The sequence below is a fragment of the Acomys russatus genome, unplaced genomic scaffold (assembly GCF_903995435.1).
Source record: "Acomys russatus unplaced genomic scaffold, mAcoRus1.1, whole genome shotgun sequence".
NCBI lineage: Eukaryota > Metazoa > Chordata > Mammalia > Rodentia > Muridae > Acomys > Acomys russatus.
Genome location: NW_026131851.1, coordinates 127871 through 151174, shown reverse-complemented (window position 1 = coordinate 151174; position 23304 = coordinate 127871). Strand labels below are relative to the sequence as shown.

Sequence of the window (23304 nt, the reverse complement as noted above, 5' to 3'; positions counted from 1 at the left end):
GGTCAAAGTCATTTTGATTTGCATTTCTCTGATGACTAGAGACCTTGAGCATTTCTTTAGGTGTTTCATGGCCATTTGATGTTCTTCTCTTGAGAATTCTGTATTTAGTTCAGTTCCTTATTTGTCAATTGGATTATTTTGTTTGATTGTGTTTAATTTCCTGAGTTCTTTGTATATTTTGTATATTTGCCTTTGTCTAGTACAGGGTTGTTGGCTATCTTTTCCCAGTCTGTAGGCTGTCATTTTGTTCTGTTGACAGTGTCCTTTGTCTTAAAGATGCCTTCCAGTTTCATGAGGTTCCATTTATTAATTGCCAATTTTAGAACCTGAGTTGTTGGTCACACACACTCTTTACTGCTTATCTTAACTGAAACTGTGCTTTAAACTCACATGAACTTCAGAAATAAAAATAACAATTTGATAACATGAGAGGAACTAATCTAAAGATCAATTAATAATGAAATATACATTAAATTACAGTAATGAAACTAGGCTGGGGACATAGCATAGTGGAAGAGTTTAACATACACAAGGTCCCAAGTTTATATATATGTGTGTGTGTGTGTGTGTGTGTGTGTGTGTGTGTATTTACATATGTTGATTCAAATAAACATAGTGTCAGAGATTATTGAAAAACAATAAAACATATTATAAACTTTTGTTAACATATATGATACCTTTATGTCTTAAGGTATGTGTTAGTTAACATCCTCACTAAACATGCCTTGAATATTTTAATTTCCTCAATTAAGGTTCTCTGTCTGTGATTATCACAAGAAAGAGAGGAGTTCACTACCTGGTCTGTGGTGCCATGACTGTATGTCCTCCCCTATCTAATCCCCCTGAGGAAAATCATATAATTTTTCTTTGTGGTTGGGGATAAGTCTCAAGAGGAAGACCCTTGGAATAGCCACTCCTGTGTTATAAAGGAGAGTTGGGTCTTGTTGCCCATTGAATAATTAGTCATTTCTCTTCCATGTTTCATTGGACTGACATGGATATATGCGAGTAAATGAATGGAGAGCACTCTTGATGGCTGTAGTAATAACTTCTCTTTCTCACCCATCTTTTCACCTGTTTTTAGGGCCCTGCATGGCTGATCGTGAGCACCACATGCTGGTCTGCACTTTCTATGTATCAAGGTTCATCTTTTATGGGGATTTACTTCTGATTCAGAGCCTGGCTGGTGGGTGAGACTCATTCAAGATGTTGATAGTGGGCTTCTGCCTCATGGCCTTGATTGAGCTCTATACCCTTTTCACAGGCAGATGGTGTCATCTCAGAGGGTTTCTTTTCACAGGAATTGTTGGAAGATACTCATGAACTTCAGCTCAAAGTCATGATCTGGTAATAAACTGTGTAAAGTGTAACATACTGTAATGAATTGTCTCTTTCATTTGGTTGTCTGTGCTCTACACTCTTAAGTGAGAGGAAGAACCTATGATAGCAACACGAACCTCTCTTGTCTCTCTTAATCTGAGTCTAGAATTCCTGCCCTGGCTGAAGTGTGATCACACCCAGATGACCTACACTTCTCCTGCAACAGAATTTTTGTTGTCTTGGCTCTACCTCTGATATGTCACTCTAGAGTCAGCCTGCAACTTAAGGTGCATCCAGATCTAGACTTGGACATTGGACATCTGCGCCATGGCCTTTCTTCATGTCTAGAGTCCTTCACACAAGGGGATGAGTTCAACCAGATGAGTTTTCCATCACAGTTAATGTTGTGGACAATCTATTTAAATCTGTACAATGTAGAATCATATGATTACTTTGTGAGAAATGTAGAGAATGACATGGGAACAACATGCACACATATGCACGCACATATTTCACATGGATGTTCATAGTAGCTTCATTTGTACTTCATAGAAATAAGATGCATTGACAATATTACAAATATAGTATAGTTTATGATTTTTGGATAAACTACATTGTTTCATTTTCATGTAGCTGAACCCAAATATAGTTAGATACAAGTAGGAAGACATGAATGAACTTTTGTTTATATTTAGGAAATTGTGGGTTGCTGTAAAATCACTGAGAAAATAGAAATATTTAATATCATGTCCTTTCAACATTCATTACTCTTTCCCTTCCCAAATCACTTACCATTGAACGTGCCAATGAATGTAGACCAAAAGTAGTGTTCAGCTTAAATGAGAGACATACTGAGAACTGGGAAGAATGTGTGTCATTTAAGAGAGAACTTACTTCTTAAAGAAAATAGTCACGTTTCCCTAAGAAATCTTGTCCTTAAAGGATATAAACAGTATGTAAGATATTACAACTTTGGAGTTCGATTAACAAGTTCTCTCACTGTAGTAGCCATGTTCTTAGCACTGTGGACAGCATGAGTGCACCTGGTCTACCCACCCTCACCCTCACTATACCTCAGTTCTTCTTCATGGGTCTCCTCTTCCCTGGGTGAATATTAGTCACCAACCCACAAGGGCCGGAAGAACAGAGGCAGGGCTCCGAAGGCGTGAGCTCAGCAGAAATAACTACAGGATCCACTTAAGTGAGATAGCTCAACTTTATTGTGGGTTATCAAAGACTATATACAATCTTGGAGAGTGGGTACAGTTTATCAGGATAGGTGAGCATAATTGCTGAGGCTAGGGATGCCTGTTATACTTTGCTTGGAATTTGGCAGCACATCCTATCATGTGGACAGGAAAACATGGAGGGAGCACTAACAAGGAAATGTACCAAAGGCCCTATATCATATAAGATCAGAGGCACCTATGCCTAAAAACACTGTCCAGACGAGGTCAGGCAGAGATTACGGGGCCCTGCTGAGGAAGGAGTATCTGTCATCCTGTGCTCAGTCAGAATGGCTGTGCTCATTGGGAGGACTTCAACCTCAAGTTCTCAAGTTCTCTGTCTGTTTGGATGATGTCCTAATGCTATTCCTTCACAAAGTACTCTGACCATTCCAGAGGCATCCTGCTGTATGAATTCCTGCCTCCACATGATCCCAACACTCACATCCACGGGCTTCATCACAACTGACTAACCATGGCTTTATCATCATCATTGTTGTTCTGCTGCTGTCAGCACAAACTTGTGGGGATATTAAATTGGTAAGGAATTTCACATGCGCAGATTTGTGCTGGTTCAAGTCCATCAATTCAGCACTCATGGCATTCATTGTCTTCCTTAGAAACACATGAGACAGGGTCTATGGCTGTTGGAGAGAGCTGTAATGCAAATATATTACCTCTATCAGTGATAACTGCTCTGATACACTCAGCTCTGTGGCTATATTGGGAAGATACCTGAATTATGACCACTCCTTCGCCAACAGTCAGTCTGCTCTTCCCCTTCTCAATCTCACCTCCACTGATGGATTTCAACCATAAAACAGAAGGTGTTGGAGATTAAAAGCAGTCATTGAACCTCAAGTATAGCAGACATCTTCCCTGGTGTTTTGACAGCATCCCTAGCAGTGAGGCTCAAGGTCTAAGTCATTGTTCCAGAGCACATGACAGACATCTCATGAAAGGCTGAAGATTTACAGATACATTGTATGTTGTAACAGTACTCAAATAAGAAATTCTTGAAAATTAACTTTTAAAAGATCGAAAGTAAACCCACTTTAGCCCCAGTTCCATAGTGAATGTTCTGTATTCAGTGCTGAGTGGGAGGACAAGGGAATTCAGGACTGGCTTCTCTGTCAGGGCTGCAGAGTCAAGGCTGAGCTGCTTGCTATGAATGCAAGGAAGCTACTTTCGCATCTCTGCCTCCTGTATAATGAGATCTGTAGAGAAAGACTTAGCGATTTAAAATCCTAGAGTAGATTAGAGAAATAAAACTATGGAAAAAAGAATGATATTCCTTTGATTCTTTGATATGTACTTATTTTTATAGCACGATTCTACTCTTTTTATTTTCCCCATTTTTGCAGTTGCTCTGGAACAAGACAGCAGCATTTCATCCATTATTCAGTGAAATTGAGGATAGACGGTGTACATGAAAGTCTTATGGAACCCATGGGTGCTCAAATTATCACCCAGGCTACAGCAGATGCCCTCACGTTGATCACTACAATAAAGAAATTTTATGTCAGGAAACTGAAATTCATACACGCTCCCATGTCTCTAATGTCCACTCATGCACTCAAAATCTTTTCTCCGTGAATTAACTTTTAAAAGGGCAACCCCAGGAATTCACTTAAGGCTCAACGCCATGGAGACTGTTCTGTATTCAGTCCCAATCAATAATCATTGTTCTTATCTTTTCCTCAACATGAAGAGGTTTTGGTCTTTATTGTCAATTAAAAATGGGGACAGATTAACTGGAAAATATCTGATTGTGAGAGGAATGAATTGACAACAGAATTCAGCCAAGATGAATCAGAGAATTCACATGTCAAGCACACAAGAAAGACACTGACACTCAGTAAGTCATCTCTTTGTTCAAGAAAAGTGCAGTTTAGCACACTGGAGTCAGAACTAGAATTTTCTAATTCTCTACAGAAACACAAGATACAACAATGAAGAGCAATAATGGAAAGACTTTTATGAAAAAATGATTTTATGACTATTCAGCCTTATATGTACCTTACTCAAGAAGAGTAGAGGGTGCTTATCTCTGACTAAGATTGGTCTCTCATTTGTTTCCCTCTAAATTACTAATACTGTTCCAATCAAGAGTCTGACCTGACCCTTGCCATCAGCGTGATGGAAAAATCTGTACAATGTTCCTGAGCTTTCCCAGAATATGCTCCTAAAGAACCACTTCTGTACTCAAAAGTGTTTTCTACATAGGATGAGGTGACATATTTATTTTAAAACATCACTGTAGACAGGTTTCTTTGTTTTCAGAGACATGATCAAAAATTTAAACACAATTTTCCAGAAAGCTTTCAGATATAGAGGGTGCCCAAATACCACAAAAAAAGTCAGTTATGTCTGTATCTACATCACAGCTGACATTGGAGCTGTGTGTACTGAGCGTCCCCTTCTCATCATGGGTACATGCCCTGGAGTTTTCTGCAAAGGCTCACATTGAACACACCTCAGTGTGTATCTTGTACAGTAATGCATGGCTGTGTTGTCAGTCCCCAGGTTGTTCATTTTCAGGTATCCCATTTTCAAATTATCTTTGAAGGTGATTAATCTGTCTTTCACTGAATCAGCATAATATGTTGCATACTTATTATAGTTCTTATGCAAGCCTCCAACATTTTCCTTGGAGCCTGGCAGACCCAGTACACATCAGCACTACTGAAAGGAAATCCGGCAGCTGCACAGGAGAGCTTCAGTGACACCCCAGGTTGCACCAATCCTCTCCCAGACTCAACTAGCTGCACCTCACAATAGAAAATGCAAACAGATAGAGGATCCTGATCAAGAAAATGTCACATATATCTGCCATTGCCCAATCATGACCAATCATATACGCAGTATTGTTCATTATCAATAAATCACCTTTTAAAAGCACAACAAAAAACCCAATTCAGCCACAACCCCATGTTGTATGTTGTGTTTTATGTGCTGATCACTGAATGGAAAGACACAGCTAGATTCCTCAGCCTGAACTGCAGGATCAGGGATGGACTCCTTTTCACGAGCAGGGGAAGGCCTTATTTATATATCTTCCTGCTATTTCTTATGGTCTAGTGTGTGAGCCTTAGAAGTTAAAGGGGGAAATTACTGTGAGGAAAAACATTAATAAGGTAACCATAATTTTGTTAATATATTATTTATTATGTGTTTGTAACAAAGTTTTGACAGCCAGAGTTTATATATTAACTCTTTTTGCACATGCACTCATTACATTTACATTAACAGATATTATAAATTAAACTCACAGAAACTTCTAAAATAATCAGGTCTCAGGGAAGGTTATTTCCTGACAGGATTAGGTTTTTGATCTCAGAATCCTGCTGTCTGACCCTGGTGTCGTCTACCTCCTTCCTCTTCAGCTGTAGGATGTCCTTATCTATGAAGTACCATGCTTATGAATATGCAAATCATGTGAGTCTGTGGTGGTAAATACAGGGATGTGCACATCGCACAACAACATATGATCACTGTCATCTAGACAATAACTGAGTACACAGGACCTCACCATGGGGTGGAGCTGGATCATTCTCTTCCCAGTGGCAGCAGCTACAGGTAAGAGGCTACCAAGTTCCAGACTTGAGGAAGGGCCATATACTCAGATGACAATGACATCCACTCTGCTTTTCCCTCCACAGGTGTCCACTCCCAGGTCCAGCTGCAGCAGTCTGGAGCTGTGGTGGGGGGACCAGGGGCCTCAGTGAAGTTGTCCTGCAAGGCTTCTGGCTACACCTTCACCAGTGAATATATGCACTGGGTGAAGCAGAGCGCTGGAGAGGGTCTGGATTGGATTGGAAGGATGGATCCTGAAGATGGTGGTACTAGGTATAATCGGAAGTTCCAGGGCAAGTCTACACTGACTGCATACACATCCAACACAGCCTACATGCAGCTAAACAGTCTGACATCTGAGGACTCTGTGGTCTATTACTGTACGAGACACAGTGTTGCAACCACAGCCTGAGTGTGTCAGAAAACCTGGAGGAGCAGGAAGCTGCTCTGGGACTGAGAGGCCAGAGACTATTAGGCTGAATGTATGCATAGAAATAGTCCTTCTGAGTATCCCTGTGTCTGTCATTTCAGTCATATAGGGTCACCTTCCCTAAAGAACAACTGGGAATATAGTGATGCTGATTCAGGAAACATCAGCAATTTGTTTCCATAGTATACGCAGTTTTTAATTTAGTTTTTAAAATGACATAAATTTGCAAACACCAATTTTGTATGTCAGTAAGTTTTCACCTTGTGTTTAATTCATGAATGCAGCACAGAAACAGAAAACCAGACAACCAACATGATACATGTCATTTTTCTAGTTCAAATACTTAATAAATATATATTGACTAAACAATTTTGAAAGATAACAAGCTGCAGCAATAAGACAACTAAAGAAATCAAAGGGATACAAGTTAAGACAGAGTAATAAAAAGTATCTCTATTTACAGGTGATATGGTAACATACCTAAGTGACTTCAAAAATTTTACAGGAGAACTCCCACAGCTGAAAAACAGCTTCATCAAAGTGGCTGGATATAAAATTAACTTTAAAATCTTAGTATACCTCCTGTACACAAATGGCAAATGGGCTGAGAAAAAAATTTGGGACACCGCACCTGTCACAATACACACAAATATTGTTATGTACGTTGGTGTTACACTAACCAAGCAAGTGAAAGATGTGCATGACAAGAACTTCAAGCCTCTGAAGAAAAAATCAGGAGAAAAGCTCTCCCATGCTACTGGATTAGTAGAATTAACATATAAAATGGCAATATTACCAAAATCAACTTACAGATTTAATACAATTCCCACCAAAAATACCAAGAAAATTCTCCACAGACATTAAAAGAACAAGTTTCAACTTCATATGTAAAAACAAAACAAAAAAAAGCCCAGAATTGCTAACATAATCCTGCATGATAAAAAAAAAATCTGAAGATATTCCCATTACCGACTTCAAGCTGTAATAAATTGCAATATTAATAAAAATTACATTGTACTGGCATAGAAATAGACTGGTTGATCATTGGAATGGAATTGAAGATCCAGAAATAAATGCATACACCTATGGACAATTGATTTTTACAAAGAAGCCAAAACCACACGATGGGGGGAAAAAACATCTTCAAGAAATGGAGCTGCTCTAACTGGATGTCTACATGTAGACACTGTAAATAGATCTATATTTGTTACTCTGTACAAAACTCAAGTCCATGTGTATCAAAGGTGTCAATAGAGTTCAGAGAGCCTTGTGGAACTGGCGGGGACGATATAAGAGCCCAGAGCAGACAAGAACTCCACAACAAAACCAGGAGAGACATATACCCTGGGCTCAGAGGGGCTTATAGAGACTGAATCAAGAACAAAGAACTATGCATGGACTGGATATAGGCTCAAACATTTATATAGCAAATGGGTAGTTTAGTCTTCTTCAGGGTTCCCTAGTAAGAGGAGCACAGGCTGTCTCTGACATGGATTATGTTGCCTGTTTCCCATCAGGACTTCATGGGAGGGTGCTTTGCATGGCTTCAGTGGAAAAGAATTCACTCAGTCCTGATGAAATTTGATGTGCTGTTATGTGTTGGAGACCTCCTTTTTATGATAAAACAGGGTTGGGGAAATAGGGCAAAGAGGAATGGAGAACAGGATCAGGAGGAGAAGAGGAAGGTGGGGACGACCATGATGTAAAGTAAATAAACATAAACAACACTTATTTAACTTGTTATAGAAATTTGTTTTAAAGTGCATACATGAACACAGAGAGAGAGAGAGAGAGAGAGAGAGAGACAGAGAGACAGAGAGAGAGAGAGAGAGACAGAGAGAGAGAGAGAGAGATTATTGATATCTCATAGAAGTAACTTAACATCACACATGAAAGTTCCAGACCAAAAACAAATGAACAAAACAAAAACAAAAACACCCAAGAGGAGTAGATAGGAAGAAAAAAAATCAAACTCAGGGCTGAAATCCATAAATTAGAAGCACAGAATCAATGAAGAAGGAAGCTGGTTCTTTGAGAAAATCAACAAGATAGACAAACTCTTATACAAATTAAGTATAAGGCAGAAATACATTATCTAAATTAACAGGATCAAAACTGATAGGGGAGACATAAAAACAGACACCAAGGAATTCCAATAAATTACTAGGCCTTACTTAGCAATAATTGTTCCACATTTTCAAATAAGAGTTAATGCCAATACTCCTCAAAATATTCCACGAAATAGAAACAGAAGGGACATTGCTGAACTCATTCTATGAAGTCACAACTACCTTAAGACTTAAACCATAAAGAGTCAACAGAGAGAGAGAGAGAGAGAGAGAGAGAGAGAGAGAGAGAGAGAGAGAGAGAGAGAGAATTTCAGACCAATTTCTTTTGTTAACATTGATGCAAAAGTACTCAGTGAAACACTCACAAACTGATTCCAAGATTACAACAATACATCTTCCACCATGATCAGCTGTACTTCTTCTGACTGATGCAGGGATGGTTCAACATAAGAACATCCGTCAACATAATATACCATATATACAAACTGAAAGATAAAACAAATGATCATCTCATTAGATGTAGAAAATTGATTTGAAAAAATCAAACATCCTTCCTGTTAAAAGTCTTCACAAGATCAGGTATACAAAACACATAGACAACAAGATCTTGTCTCACTTCTTTTTTGTCTATATATCATGGTGACAGAGTTGTGTTTATATCTCAGTGTATTTTCTTTTTTCTTTCTTTTCTTCTTTCTTTCTTTTCTTTTCTTTTTTCTTTCTTTATTTCCTTTTTCCTTTTTTGCCTTCTACAGAAAGATTGAAAAATTGTGTGATTGGGTAAGGGGGAAAGTTGAGGTGTAATTTTGGGAGGGATCAGTGACAGGAACACATTGTGTGAACTTTTTCAATCTACACATAAATAAATACAAACAAGAAAATATAAATCTTTGAAGTATTTATGAAGGAATCTCTACTGTGTTTTAGCATACAAATCTTACATGTCAGTCACAGCAGGTACAGGTAAGCTAATAGACTTAAGGAAGGAAACCACACAGGATACAGAGTCCCCTCCACACCCACTTCATCTCTCAACTGGAGATTGTTGGCTCAATTGTGCCTCCTGATGGTCTTGAACTCCCCTACAGGTAGATTTATCATGGCTTACTGTGAAGTGGCACAGTGTCCCTTGAACAGTAACATAGAGAATATAACTTTCTAATGATTCATCCGTAATGACTGCTGTGTGATACTGTACAGAAAAAGATATGTGTAAGAAATATAAATTCCATGCACCATTATTCTTCTTTAACTAACTTTTGAAATGTTTTTAACATATAAATTTGCATTTATTTATTTGTCTGATAAGGGTCTGTAAGCCAGCTTCAGGAGAAGAGAAGAGAAACTCTCAGTGGGTCCTTGGTAGGGAGAATTGAGCTGGTGGAGAACAGATAGTTAAAGGAGTCAAATGTTGGTGAATAATTAGTTTAAAGAACTAATTGCTGAAGAAAGATTGAGGAATGAAGGAATAATAATTATTGAGGCCCACGTACAAATTGTGGTACAAAACTAAAAAGTCTTCTGGCCCAGGAGACCCTTATTTTCCTTTTCTTCTTCTATATTCCTTTGGACCAAACCCCATTACTTTATTTAAAGTGAAGTTAAATTTTTTCATTACAGATTACATGGTGTTTTCTTTCATCTTTTACAATCAATGGAGAATATAAAATTCTACAGAACAAGAAAACAATCTAACAAAGGAGTACATATAGTCCTGTATAACCTACAATAAAGCACACAACAAAAATCTATCAATATCTAAGCAATGGTCAGCATTACCTGATTATTATTTCTTAAACAAAACTCAGCAAAATTTAATCATAAATTTCCCCAGACTTTAAGCCTTTGTGTTTACATGATTGTCATAGCAGCATAGCTTGAAGTTAAATATACTTAACATAGAAAAAAAACTTGACTTACTTCCAATCCCAACTCTTTATCCAAATCTATCTTTATCCAAACCTAGGCTAACTGCTAAGGAGTCCTCAATTGTAAAATATCTGGAAAGCATGAAATTTCAAGCCCACCTTCTAGTATTTTCAAAGCAGACTCTAAAGAAAATTTTGATTTGTTATATAAAACATGCTTTCTTTTCTACACCTAACAATATTTTACCAGTTACACTTATGTCAAAGTATTAATTTTATTTTCAAGATGTTTACATCCGTTCGCTCACAGTAGTCAGAGACAAAACTCTCTCATTGTCTCTAACCTTTGGCCAGATTCCTTCTTTCAATTTCCTCTGTGGGAAAAAGTTTTCCAGTATATACTTCATTAGGGTAAGATTCATAGCCAAAGTGAGTTTTAGGGGAAAATGTAGATGTCAAAGTAGGTTTTAGGCAAAATTAGACCTGGGCCACAGGTAACATTTAAGGACAGTTCTGGTTATCCAGACATCTTTGGAACTTTGTCAAGCATAACCTCTGTGGCTTGTCCTCATGTTGCTGATAGTAAAGGCTGTGCCTCATGTAGCAACATTCATATCAGATTAGTATTTTTAAATATCCTCATAGTAATAAATGAATATGACTGTGAGTACCAAAAGATAGAGAGAAATCTAGAGCATTCCTTCTGAGACCCTGCTCTGATGATTTTCTGTCTCTTCAGTCTTGCCCATTCCTCAAGGCCTTCATGCTTTTACACTGACTGGGATGGGAGGTGAGATGAAGAGCCTTGAAACTACCTCTGCATAAGAATAGATTGTCAGGTCCTACTTTTGCAGTTGAGGTATTCATTCTAATATGTGATAAATTGTATTTGTGATGATTGACAGGGACTTTCATTTGTGTCATTTCTGTGTTTGTAGCTTTCCAGGAGAGTGACATGGATTTTAAAAACTAACTGGAGTGACCTCGATTGTGTCCTTCAAAGCAAAGGTTCTGACTAACATCTGACATGGTCTCCTGAGTCTTGAGTGTGGTTAACTGAGAGAAATATACTGTTGGTAGAGTCAGGAAACACTCTTGATGTCCCTTCTCTGCACCTGTTCCCTGTGCTTTGCAAAATTATTTTATTTACATAGTTTCTTTTAACTATCTCAGCTCAACAAATATTTAGAAATATAATTTATGACATTGACATAGAAATAATACACTTTTGTAGAAGAAATTACTCTGTACACTTAAAGAATAATAATGAAAAATTCTTTGGAGGTAAAAAAAAAACAAATCCCGAGAGCAAAATCCCAATGAAGATTTTATAAACTTACTATACTACATTTTACCACTATGCATATTAAATATGCACCATCATTAAATCTCATTTAAAGTCTCAAATTCAGGTTACACTTTGAGCAATTTTGCAAAGACAGAAGACTTAGAGCTATCAACTTGGAAAAATGTGAGTTTTACATGCCAAAGATATTGCGAGGATTCTTCCTTCCTTCCTTTATTCTTTCTTTCCATCCATCCTTCCTTCCCTCACTTCCTTCGCTCTGCTGTTCCTTCACTTCCTTCATCCTACCCTTCCTTCTTTTTTATTTAATTCATGAATAAAATATTTAAATTAAAAAATTGTGTAGATACTTTGGGTAGGGATTACCTTGAATCTGGTGATTGCTTTTGGTAAGATGACCATTTTTACTATGATTCTCCTGATCCACAAGCATGGGAGATCATTCCATTTTCTGATATCTTCTTCTGCTTTTCCTTGGAGATACAAGGTTTAGTATCATTTTCTCTAGAACTCACATGCCCACTGGTCCCTAAAAGCACTGATGTCTTTACTTTCCTTGATTTCTTCAGTGACAGATGTCCATACAGTTGTCTATAGAAAGCCCAAAGGATACATTTCTATTGTACTCATCAGACCACAGAAACTCTCTGAAAAGAGACCACATCTTGGGTAATAAAACAGATATTAACAAATTCATATAATTCAGGTCAGTCAGAAAACCTATCTAATCACAATGTAATTATTTTAAAATCAACAGTGAACAAAGAGTAATTCTACAATTTAATGGAGATTAAACAACAAAATAAGAGAAGAAATGAAAAAGAAATTAAAATGTTAAAAAGACAGCATCAAACCTCCTGAACAGATGGAAAGTTTCTAAAAGAAAAAATATAGTTGTACGTTTTAGTTCTCTCTGTATGTTTGCATGATGTTCCATGTTATTCCCTCACAAAGGACTGGTTACTCCAGAAAGCACCCTGCTGTATTAATTTCTGCCTCTACATCTTCACAGATTCTCAGCCACAGGCTTCAGCACGACTGACAATACATGGCTTTACCTTCGCCATTGTTGTTCTGCTGCTGTCAGCACAAGTTTATGGGGATATTAAATTTGTAAAGAATTTCAGATACATAGAGTTTCTCCTGGGCCGAGCCCACTAATTCAGCACTCATGACACTCATCCTTCTCAGAGATACATGAGCACAGCGTCTATGACTATGTGAGAGATCTATAATGGAAATGTTTTACCTCCAGCATGGATATCTACTCTATTGCATTCAGCTTTGTGGCTATATCATCCCTCAAATGGACATAAGGCTTAGCTATCTCTTCATATCACCTCACTTCCCTCCCTCTTCCACCCACTCAGTCTGATGTTCCCATTCCAATCTCCAACCCATCTACTCACAACTATTTACTCATTCCTAGGGAAAAACATAGTTTCCCCTAGATCCTTCCTACATACCTTACATCTGTGTTCATAGGACTTTAACCTGCCTAAGGAAGATTTAACATATAGCATCCACAGAGGAGTGTATATAAATATATTTATCTTTTTGCACCTGAATTATCTCAATCAAAGTGGTTTCTTTTTAGTTCCATCCATTTCCTGTGAATTTCATAGATGTAAGGTCGTTTGGATGTATGGTGAACAGTGTGATAGCTGGATGTTGAGGTAGATACACTTCCAGCCTCCTGAGGAACCACCTCATATTTTTTGTAATGACTTTGCAAATACACACTCCATCAGTACCCTATGACTCTAAATCCTTGTCAACTTAAACTGACATCACTTCATTGATTTTGGAAGTTTTGAGTGGTGTAAAATAAAAACCTCAAGGAAGTTTTGATTTTCATGTGTATGGCGATTACGAATTTTTCTTCAAGTGTTTCTTAGTCATTCATATTTTATCTTTTGCGATTTCCCTGCTTAGATCCATATTTTATTTTTTATTTGCATTGTTTTCTACACCTTGATTTTATAGGATTATTTATGATTTTAATTTTAGACTCGTATCAAATTTTAGTTGCTTTAAATATTTATATTTAATTCTTTAGCCTACTGCTTTATACAAATTGTGATAACCTTTGCCATACGAAAGCTTGCCAATATCATGAGGTCCTTTCATGGACTACTACTTATTGCTCTTATTGCCTGTGCTTTTGCTATTCTGTTCAGAAAGTCTTTTCTGGTGACAATAAGTTCAAGACAATTCTTTTCTTTCTCTTATGTCACATTCAGTGTATCTGACCTTGTATTGAGTTAATTGATGCATTTCAAATTGAGTTTTGTTCACGGAGATGAGTATGAATTTATTTGTATTCTTCTACATGGAACCAACCTTTTTGGATGAAATCACTTCTTGAAGATACTGTCTTTTTTTCAGTATGCATGACTAATTTATTTTTCAAAAGTCAAGTGCTCCATAGATGCATGGATATACGCCTGTATCTTCAAGATGATTCCTTCATCAGTATGTCTGTTTCTTCCCAATACCATGCTCTTTTTATTATTTGCCCTGACCAGTGGGAGTTTGACTAAAGCTCTGGAGGAGAAGCACCTGAATAAGGGACAAAACACAAGACACAAAAAGAGTACATGTCTGAATGTTGATCAACTTCTCAAATTTTATTTTTCAGGCAGCAGGTTTTATAAGGCAGGAGACAGGGAAGCATATTCCTATGGCAACGCAGCAGCAGGCTATCTCAAAACAGAGGGAATTCCAGACAGGGTCATAATGTTCTGCCACAGAGAATATCTTCCTTTATCTTTGTTTAGTCTAACTGCTAGACCATGAGAAGGTCAGCTAGTTTCTGGTAAAAGGGCAAGCTCTGGGAGAAACAGAAACTTAAAGACCGGGACTTAATGTAGCTGTGACCCTGCACTGCCCATTGAACTGCCTGGAAGAGCCATGACCTTCAGGGAAGAGCATAATGTCTGCTCAATGCTGGTGAACAAACATTTTCATATCAGCTTTGTAAGGTTATTTTTCCTCCAAAAGGCTTGGTTAGCATAGACATTGTTTGGGTAATTTGGAGGCAGCTCTCTTTACCTGATATCTACTCTGTGTGGTTTAATCTCTATCATAAAATTCTACTAGTAAATCTTCTATAACAGCGATATGTAACTTGTAGATTCTTTAACTTAAATGTTACCTTGATGCAATCTATAAATAGAAATATATTAAAACTTACAGTGGTCTCTCTGTACTCACTACCTGGTACATGATCCCTATTTTGTTGCTCCCACTCTGATGAAGGAAGATCCCTGAGATGGTTTTTAGATAGTATTGTTCTCTCAAAAATCTGATACAGCTCAGGAAGAGTGTCCTAGAAATCTAATGTTATTGTGATACATCAAGGGAGAAAATACAGAATTCCATGGGGTGGTGAAAACTTTGCCAATTTTTGATGAATTCAGCCTGCCCCACCTAAATTTGTCCCTACAAACATTCACGGACCAATCAATTCAAACATGAAAGAACACAATGTTCACATCAGACATAAACTTTAAATGAAATTATTATAATACAAAGTGATACTATGTTTTTTACTAAAAGCACACATGAAAATAAAGATATGATGTTACTCTTGAATACCGAACATGAATTACTTCACTTATAATTTCAGGAAACACTATGACTTATAACACCAATGACTGGTGACTTTGAAAAAGGCTTGGTATTAGAGGGTATCGAACTATTTGCTTTTTCTGGACTGGAGGGAATTTACAACCTGTGTTTTGAAAAACATTTCTCAGCAGTAAATCTCTGCTTCAAGGATTCACTCTTGGGCTATTTAGACATCCAGGAAGTATCTGGGTACTGAAAGTAATTTCTCCAGCAGGTATTAGACAAGTCATTGAACCAAGGTGCTACAGTCAATTAATATATGCATTTCCAATACACTGTAGAATTGCATTCTATTCAGAGGCCAGAACTAGAAGATTCCCCTGCATACTGGCCAAACCTTGCTGTGACCAGCCTCAGTTTACCCTGTGTCCTTGAGTTGATCTCTAGCATTCTGGCAAAGGGACCTAAGGAAGATAAGCCTCACCTGGGCTGTTGCAGAGTCCCTAGCAGAAAGCAGTGCCACCAATGTGACCCACCTTGCTATCCCTTGTGTGCTGCAGCTGGTCTCTATCAATGCATCATCATGGTTTTCCCTTTCTTATTGTTTTATTTAAAAGAAACTTGTCAATGGAGGTGACCATTGGGGAAGATATCAAAAGGTCTGTTGTTCTCTATGGGTAACCTAAATCAATATCACTCTATTTGTAGATGTCTTTTTACAAAGGTTACAAAGGCACTATAAGACTGTAAGAAGGAATAGGAAAAAAAAATGAGTGCTCAAAATGATTATTTTTGAGCAAGTCCTCAAGCTAATCTCCTCTGTCATCTCAGTCCAAGAGTAACTTCCTGAACCCCTCAGGTTTCTGACACACTCAGGATGTGGTTGCAGCACTGTGTCTCTGGCACAGTAATAAATGGCAGAGTCCTCAGATGTCAGGCTGCTGAGCTCCATGTAGGCTGTGCTGGAGGATTTGTCTACAGTCAGTGTGGCCTTGCCCTTGAACTTCTGATTGTAGCTAGTACCACCACTTGAAGGATAAATGTATCCAATCCACTCCAGCCCCTGTCCAGGCTTCTGCTTCACCCAGCTCATACGGTAGCTTGTGAAGGTGTAGCCAGAAGCCTTGCAGGACAACTTCACTGAGGACCCAGGTCTCCCCAGCTCAGCCCCAGACTGCTGCAACTGGACCTCTGAGTAGACATCTGTGGAGAAAAAGGTAGAGTCTATGGCATTGTCACCTCAGTCCCTGTCTGCATTTCAGGATTGGAATTGGAGAGAACCTTACCTGTAGTTACTGACAGAAGGAAGACGATGATCCAGCTCCATTCCATCCTTAGGGAGGGTTTGTTCACTGGCTTGCAGAGGACACTGATCAGGTGTTGTTTTGGGGGTGTGGACATCCCTGTATTTACCATCATAGACTCAAGTAATTTGCATATTCATGAGCATGATACTTCTTATATAAGGCTCTAGTCCAGCTGGAGAAGAAGGAGGTATAAACCCCTGGGTCAGTCCTAATCCTCTGAGGAAATGCACTCTATACTCCTCCCTTCCTTCATATATATGAAATTAACATTTGGGCGAGAAGGTGACATCATTGACTCTTCTGTGACTGAGCACTCTGTCAATCATTCTCAGCACTTGGTTCCATTGTGAATATCTCCATCAATTATTAGACACTGCACACAGGAGCCTCTGTAAGGAAGGCTGAGCACAGAACTGATCTACTTGGCATAATCATGAATATTAATGAGGAAGTTTGACAACATGACCATTAGTAGTACAACTCTTGTTTACTAGGGCTTATGTCATCTCTAGGCATGGACTTTTGACCATGTTTACCTGGTAAAAAGTCTTTTCTATGTTTCAGACCAAAAGTCCAATTAGAAAATTCAGTTGCTTTGTAACAATCAGATACTAATGGGTACATCTTACATGAAGGCTGATGTAGACTGCAAGGCCTGGTACTGGATGAAATCATTGATTTCTTTGCTCTCCCTTCAAGTTAAACAGCCCCTTCCGGCACTAGGAAACTTAGCCAACAGGGAGAATTTAGAGATCAGGTAGGCTATTCTCTGTCCTACAATAAAAGTCCATAGCTAACAGTTGAAAACCAGATGGAAAGAATTTTAGGGTTCTACTTTGACTCAGACATATGATGAAAAGCAAGAGCTCAAATGAAGGCATGGATGTCCTGAAAATCTAATCCTCTCTCACCATTGATGGGAGTGTAGAAAACTGTACTGAATTTGGAATCAGTTTGGAGAATTCATCAAAAAAATGATTAATAAGAGTATGCTGTATCCTATCTACATCCCTCCAAAGCACAGACACAAATGACTCTACAACTTATTATAGAGACACCTGAACTTCCATATATATTCACAGCATGTTACCCATGCTTACAGCAGCTAGAGAATGGAATCATCCTAGATTTCTAACAAAGGACAAATGCATAATCAGGATGTAGGCTGGATTGGACATTGTGAGTGCATCTAGTGTGGATCTGTCCTGAAATTCCTCCACAGAGTTTGTTCTGCCAGAGCTTGGAATACCCATCCAATCAATTCAATCCCATGTCCAGGATTCTGACTCACCCAGCATCCACACAGAGGAAATGGAGAAGCTACATGAGTCAAAATCCTTGGCATGTAACCTTTCATGAAGCTCCAGGAATCCTCAGTCCAAACCCAGACTGCAGCAACAGAACCTAGGACTGACCCTATAGAGAGGATGCCATGAAACCTTCAGTCTCTGGCTTCCGCTTAGCCCTGCTCCTAGGAATGCACTTATCTGTAGCTGCTGCCACCAGGTAAAGATGATCCAATTTCAGACCAAGTTGAGAACAAATGTGCTAAGAGACTGTGGAAAAGTAGATAGTAATCTGGCACTGTTGGTTGTGTGGACATTGCTGTATTTACAACCACAAATAATTTCATAATAGAGAGGAAGAATGTTTCTTAGAAGAAGACAAGAAATTTTTTCAGATTGATCTAATAGAGTATTTTTTATGTTAGTCATAGGCATGGTGAGGTTCTGGTATCTGAGGAAATTCCTTCATGCTCCATCCTAAAACCCACGTACACAGAGCTCTTTCATCCCACTGAAAGTCCATTCACCACATCCATATTCCTTTATATGAACATCACATCATGTGTTCAATTGACACCTGCAGCTCCTCAGTGTCAACCATATTTCTTATGATAAGAAGGTGTGTTGACTATGCTACCCCATTCAGATTCTTACATAGAGCTCTCCCATCCCCGTGAGAATCCAGTCACCATATCCATGTTCCATAATGTGAACCACACTTCCGGTGTTCAAGGATAACATGAATCTCCTCAGAGTCAACCACATTTGCGGTGCACAGAAGGAATATTGACCATCCCGTTTCTATCAGACACTTACTCAGAGATTTGGAGGATGCAGTCTATCGTAATCCAATGATCAAAAGGACTATGAACACCTCTTCTAACAGCTGGAACATTTTCCCCATATTGCTTAGGATGATGAGCCTCCAGTATAATTAATAATTTTTATAAGTATGTCATAATCTAGTATTCTCTTTAGTCAACATATGAATCTTACTTGGATGTTGTTGATCTCAATATGGATGCTTTTTAACAAATAACCTCTCCAGGGACATAGCATGGAAATGGTATGTGTCAACAACGCTATGGTCCCTGAACATAGTGATGTTGGCAATGAAATCCACAGAGACAGCTGGAGTACACTCAGTGAACAACTTAGCTTCTTCAGCTGTTCCTTTACTTATTAGAGAAGTGGTGGATAAACAGTGCCCCCTGCTGGTCCTAATAACTCACATGTAGGAACAGCTCCCTTACTTTTCTCATTTGCAATGTTCCTTTTCATTTTGTGAAGATGTTTCAACAATGGAAGGTGAGCTGTGCTTCATACATTGTATTCATGAACCACAGTCCATTCTTTAGGAGCTGTTAGACCTAGCTATAGAAGGGACCACTGATGAAGTAGTGAGTTACCAGACTAAAAACTAGAGATACACAGGAGCTACAAGCATTCTACAAGGAAATTTCCCCCCTTCTGAAGCTGCACTTGGTACTAGAAACTCAGAAGACCAGGGAGAGGAATAAATGTGGCCATTACAGATCAGTTCAGTGCCACCTACAGAAAATATATTCATATCTGAGAAGTAACTAGAATTAAGAAAAATTTGAACTGTGGTTCACTCTGTTTGCTAATTCAGCATTTGTATTAAAGGTGGGCTGTATGGTTGTGTGTAAAGACTTAGCAGGGGTGGTGTTTTCCTTTTTTCTTGTATCTTTAAATGTCCCCTGGAGAGGGAGACCTGGTGGCACTCAGAGGAAAGACAGCAGGTTACCAAGAAGAGACTTAATACCCTATGAGCATATACAGGGGGAGGTAATCCCCCTCAGGAACAGTCATAGGGGAGGGGAATAATGGGAAAATGGAAGGGAGGGAAGAATGGGAGGATACAAGGATGGGATAATCATTGAGATGTAACAAGAATAAATTAATATATATAAAAGATATGTTGAGTGGGTCCTGAAGCAACCCTCTTCTCTCTTGGTCTAGCTCCCTCAAGCTCAGTATTCTCTTATTCATGGTTGGTCATGACTAACGATTTTCATAGTCCTGGATATATTTGCTAAGGCTTTGAGAATGACATCTCTGGGGCTGAATTACCCTCTAAAATATGCAATATGTTAGTGTAGCCATGACCAATGTATATGAGTAATGTGTGTGTATGTGTGTGTGTGTGTGTGTGTGTGTGTGTGTCCTAGCAAGTAAATACATGCAGAAATTCATTTGACAGAATCCAACACACCTTCATGTTCAAAGTCTTAGATCAGGGATACAAGGCAAATACCTAAGTACAATAATAACAATATACAGCACACTTATAAACAACATCAAATGAAATGGTGAGAAACTTAAAGCAATTCTACTAAAATCATGGATAATATAAGGCTCCCCATCCTCACCATAACTCTCCAATGTAATACTTGAAATCCTATCTCCAGCAACAAGATAACTAAATAAATCAAGGGTAAACAAATTATAAAAGAAAAAATCAAAAAGTCTCTAATCTCAAATGATTGTACACATAAATGACCACAAAAATTCTACCAGAGAACCTCTACAGCTGATGCACACCTTCAGCGACATGGCAGGATTCCAAATTAACTTTAAAAATACAGTACACCTCCTATACCCAAATCTCAATGGGCTGAGAAAAATAGAGAAACAGCACCCTTTGCAATAGAAACAAATAATATAAAGTACATTGCTGTGACTCTAACCATGCCATGGACTACTAGCTCGGTCGGGGATAGGTCCTTGGGATCTGGAGTTCTTGGAAGTTAGTGAACAGAAATAAGGCGAAGGGGCACACAGACAAGTCTTCATCTGAGTGTATTTTGCAGCCAAGTAGTATAGCATTATATACATTTCTTGAACGCAGTGAAAGTTTTTGGTTACATTTTCACACATCACGTTCCCACAGAGCAGATTCAAGGAAGTCAATCAGCAATCAAGCACACAGGTACAGGTACAGAATGCGAAGTTATTGTTACAACCTTGAATGAAACAATACAGAGTACAGAGACACCTAACAGAAAGACATGATCACTCCTAAGTTACTGGCTTGATATTAATATGTATGTGCTTTCTTTTTATTCAGGGTCAACGTCCTCTCTCTAACAAAACCTGTACTCAGCACCTGTGTGCCAGGACTTTTCTTCCTCTTTTATTTTTTTTCCTTCTACCTGGAGTCTTTTGAAATATTCCATTTCTTTGTAGGCCATAATATAACTTATTTACTAATGAATAATTCTTAGTCATGTCTCATTTAAAAAGTGGAAGTGAAGCAGAAGTACTTTGACCACAGACAGTCCCTGGCTGCAGACCCAAGCCAGGGTCTCATAGCAACCATTGCTACACTTGCGGAATCCCACCATGGGAGTGAAATTCACTTAGAATTTAGAGAGAAACAGAAAATAGTTCCCAGAAATGAGAGTTTTGAAACTGCATTTTTCTGCTGGCAGTATTATAGACACCAGTCCAGGAGACTGTCCCTTTTTTGGGGGTCTTAGTTCTCAGGCCTGTGTAATACTTGTCACACAGACTCTACTGGAGAACAATGACATAACCAGCAAAATGAAAGATCTGTATGACAAGAATTTCAATTCTCTGAATAAAGAAATTGAAGAAGAAATCATAAGATGGAAAGTTCTCCCATGCTCATGAATTAGTAAGATTAACATATAAAATGGTAATCTTACCAAAAGCAATCTACAGATTCACTGTAATTCCCACCAAAATGCCAACAAAATTATCTACGGACTTTAATTTAAGAGAACAATTTTCAGCTTTATATGTACAGAACAAAAAAGCCAAGATTAGATTTTTAAAAAATCCTATACAATAAAAGAACTTCTGCTGGTACCTCTATTCCTGATTTTCAGCTTTACTGCAGAGCAATAGTAATAAAAATCTCCATGGTACTGGCATGGAAACAAACTGATGAACATATGGAATCAAATTAAAGGCCAAGAATTAAACACACACACCAACGGACACTTGAATTTTAACAAAGAATCCAATTCCATACAATGGGAGCAAAAGCATCTTCAACAAATGGGACTTGGACTAACTGAATGTCTACATGCAGAAAATACAAATTCTTCGTAATTATTATTCTGTACAAAACTCAATTCTAACTGGATCAAAGGCCTCAACAGACCACAGGGAGACTTTTTGAAGAGGTGGGGAACATAGAAGGACCTGGAGGGGACAAGAGCTCCACAAGAAGACCAACAAAGTCAAATACCCTGGGCTCCAGGGGATTATGGAGACTAAAGCAACAACCAACAACTATGCCTTGACTGGATCTAGGCCCCTACACATATGTAACAGATGGGCAGTTTAGCCTTCATGTGGGCCCCCTAGTAAGGGGAACAGAGGCTGCTTCTGCCATGAATTCTGTTATTTGTTTCTGATAATGAGCCCCTAGTATGGCTTCCTTGCCTAGCCTCAGGGTAAAAGAATGTGCTCAGTCCTGATGCAACTACTTAGGCTGCAGTGGGTTGGGGAACTCACCTTTTTTGTAAATAGTGGGAACATGAAGATGAGTGGGGAGGGAGGGATCATATAGAGAGATATCAGAAGGTAAAGGGAATAAATATAAAAAGCCCTTAGCTAATATGAACAAAAATTGCTTTTACAGTAAATTCATAAATTGACAGAAACACAGAGGGCTGCAGGGAGGGAGAGGTTAGCAATCTCATACTAGTGAGTTCACATCTCACATGTTATCTCTAGAACAAAAAGAATAAAAACCCACCCACAAGGTATGTGCCTTGTATCCCTGATATCTCCAAGACTTATAACATGAATTTGGATTTTTTTAAAATACTTTTTCATCATCGAAGGAGATGATCATGTGAGTTTTTTTACTTGCAGTTTGTTTATATGTTAGATTACACTGATGGATTTCTCTATATTGCACCACCTCTGCATGCCTAGGATGAAGCCTACTTGGCCACAGTGAATATTTTTATGTGGTTTTGGATTTGGATTGTGACTATTTTATTGAGTATTTTTGCATCAATATCATAAAAGAAAATTGTCTGAAAATCCCTTTCTTTGTTGGGTAGGTATCAAGGTTACCGTGGTCTTAGGATGAGTTTTATAATATTCCTTCTGTTTCTATTTTATGTAATAGTTTAAAGAGTATTTGTATTAGCTCTTCTATGAATGTCTGCTAGAACACTGCAATGAATCCATCTGGCCTTGGGCTTTTTTTTTTTTTTTTTTTTTTTTTTTTTTTTGGGAGATTTTGATGAATGCCTTTATCTTCTTAGGGGATAAAAGATTATGTAATTATGTAATTATGTAATTATCATTCAAGTTTGGTAAGTGGAATATGTCAAA

General features: G+C 38.2%; 1 gene segment (V, D, J or C); it reads left to right on the top strand.

Annotated features, from left to right (window-relative positions):
- Nucleotides 1–6076: 6076 nt before the first annotated feature.
- On the top strand, nt 6077–6534 carry LOC127186561 (Ig heavy chain V region 186-1-like). The segment is given in 2 exon segments: nt 6077–6125; nt 6209–6534. Coding segments are annotated over 2 exon segments (372 nt in total).
- Nucleotides 6535–23304: the final 16770 nt, after the last annotated feature.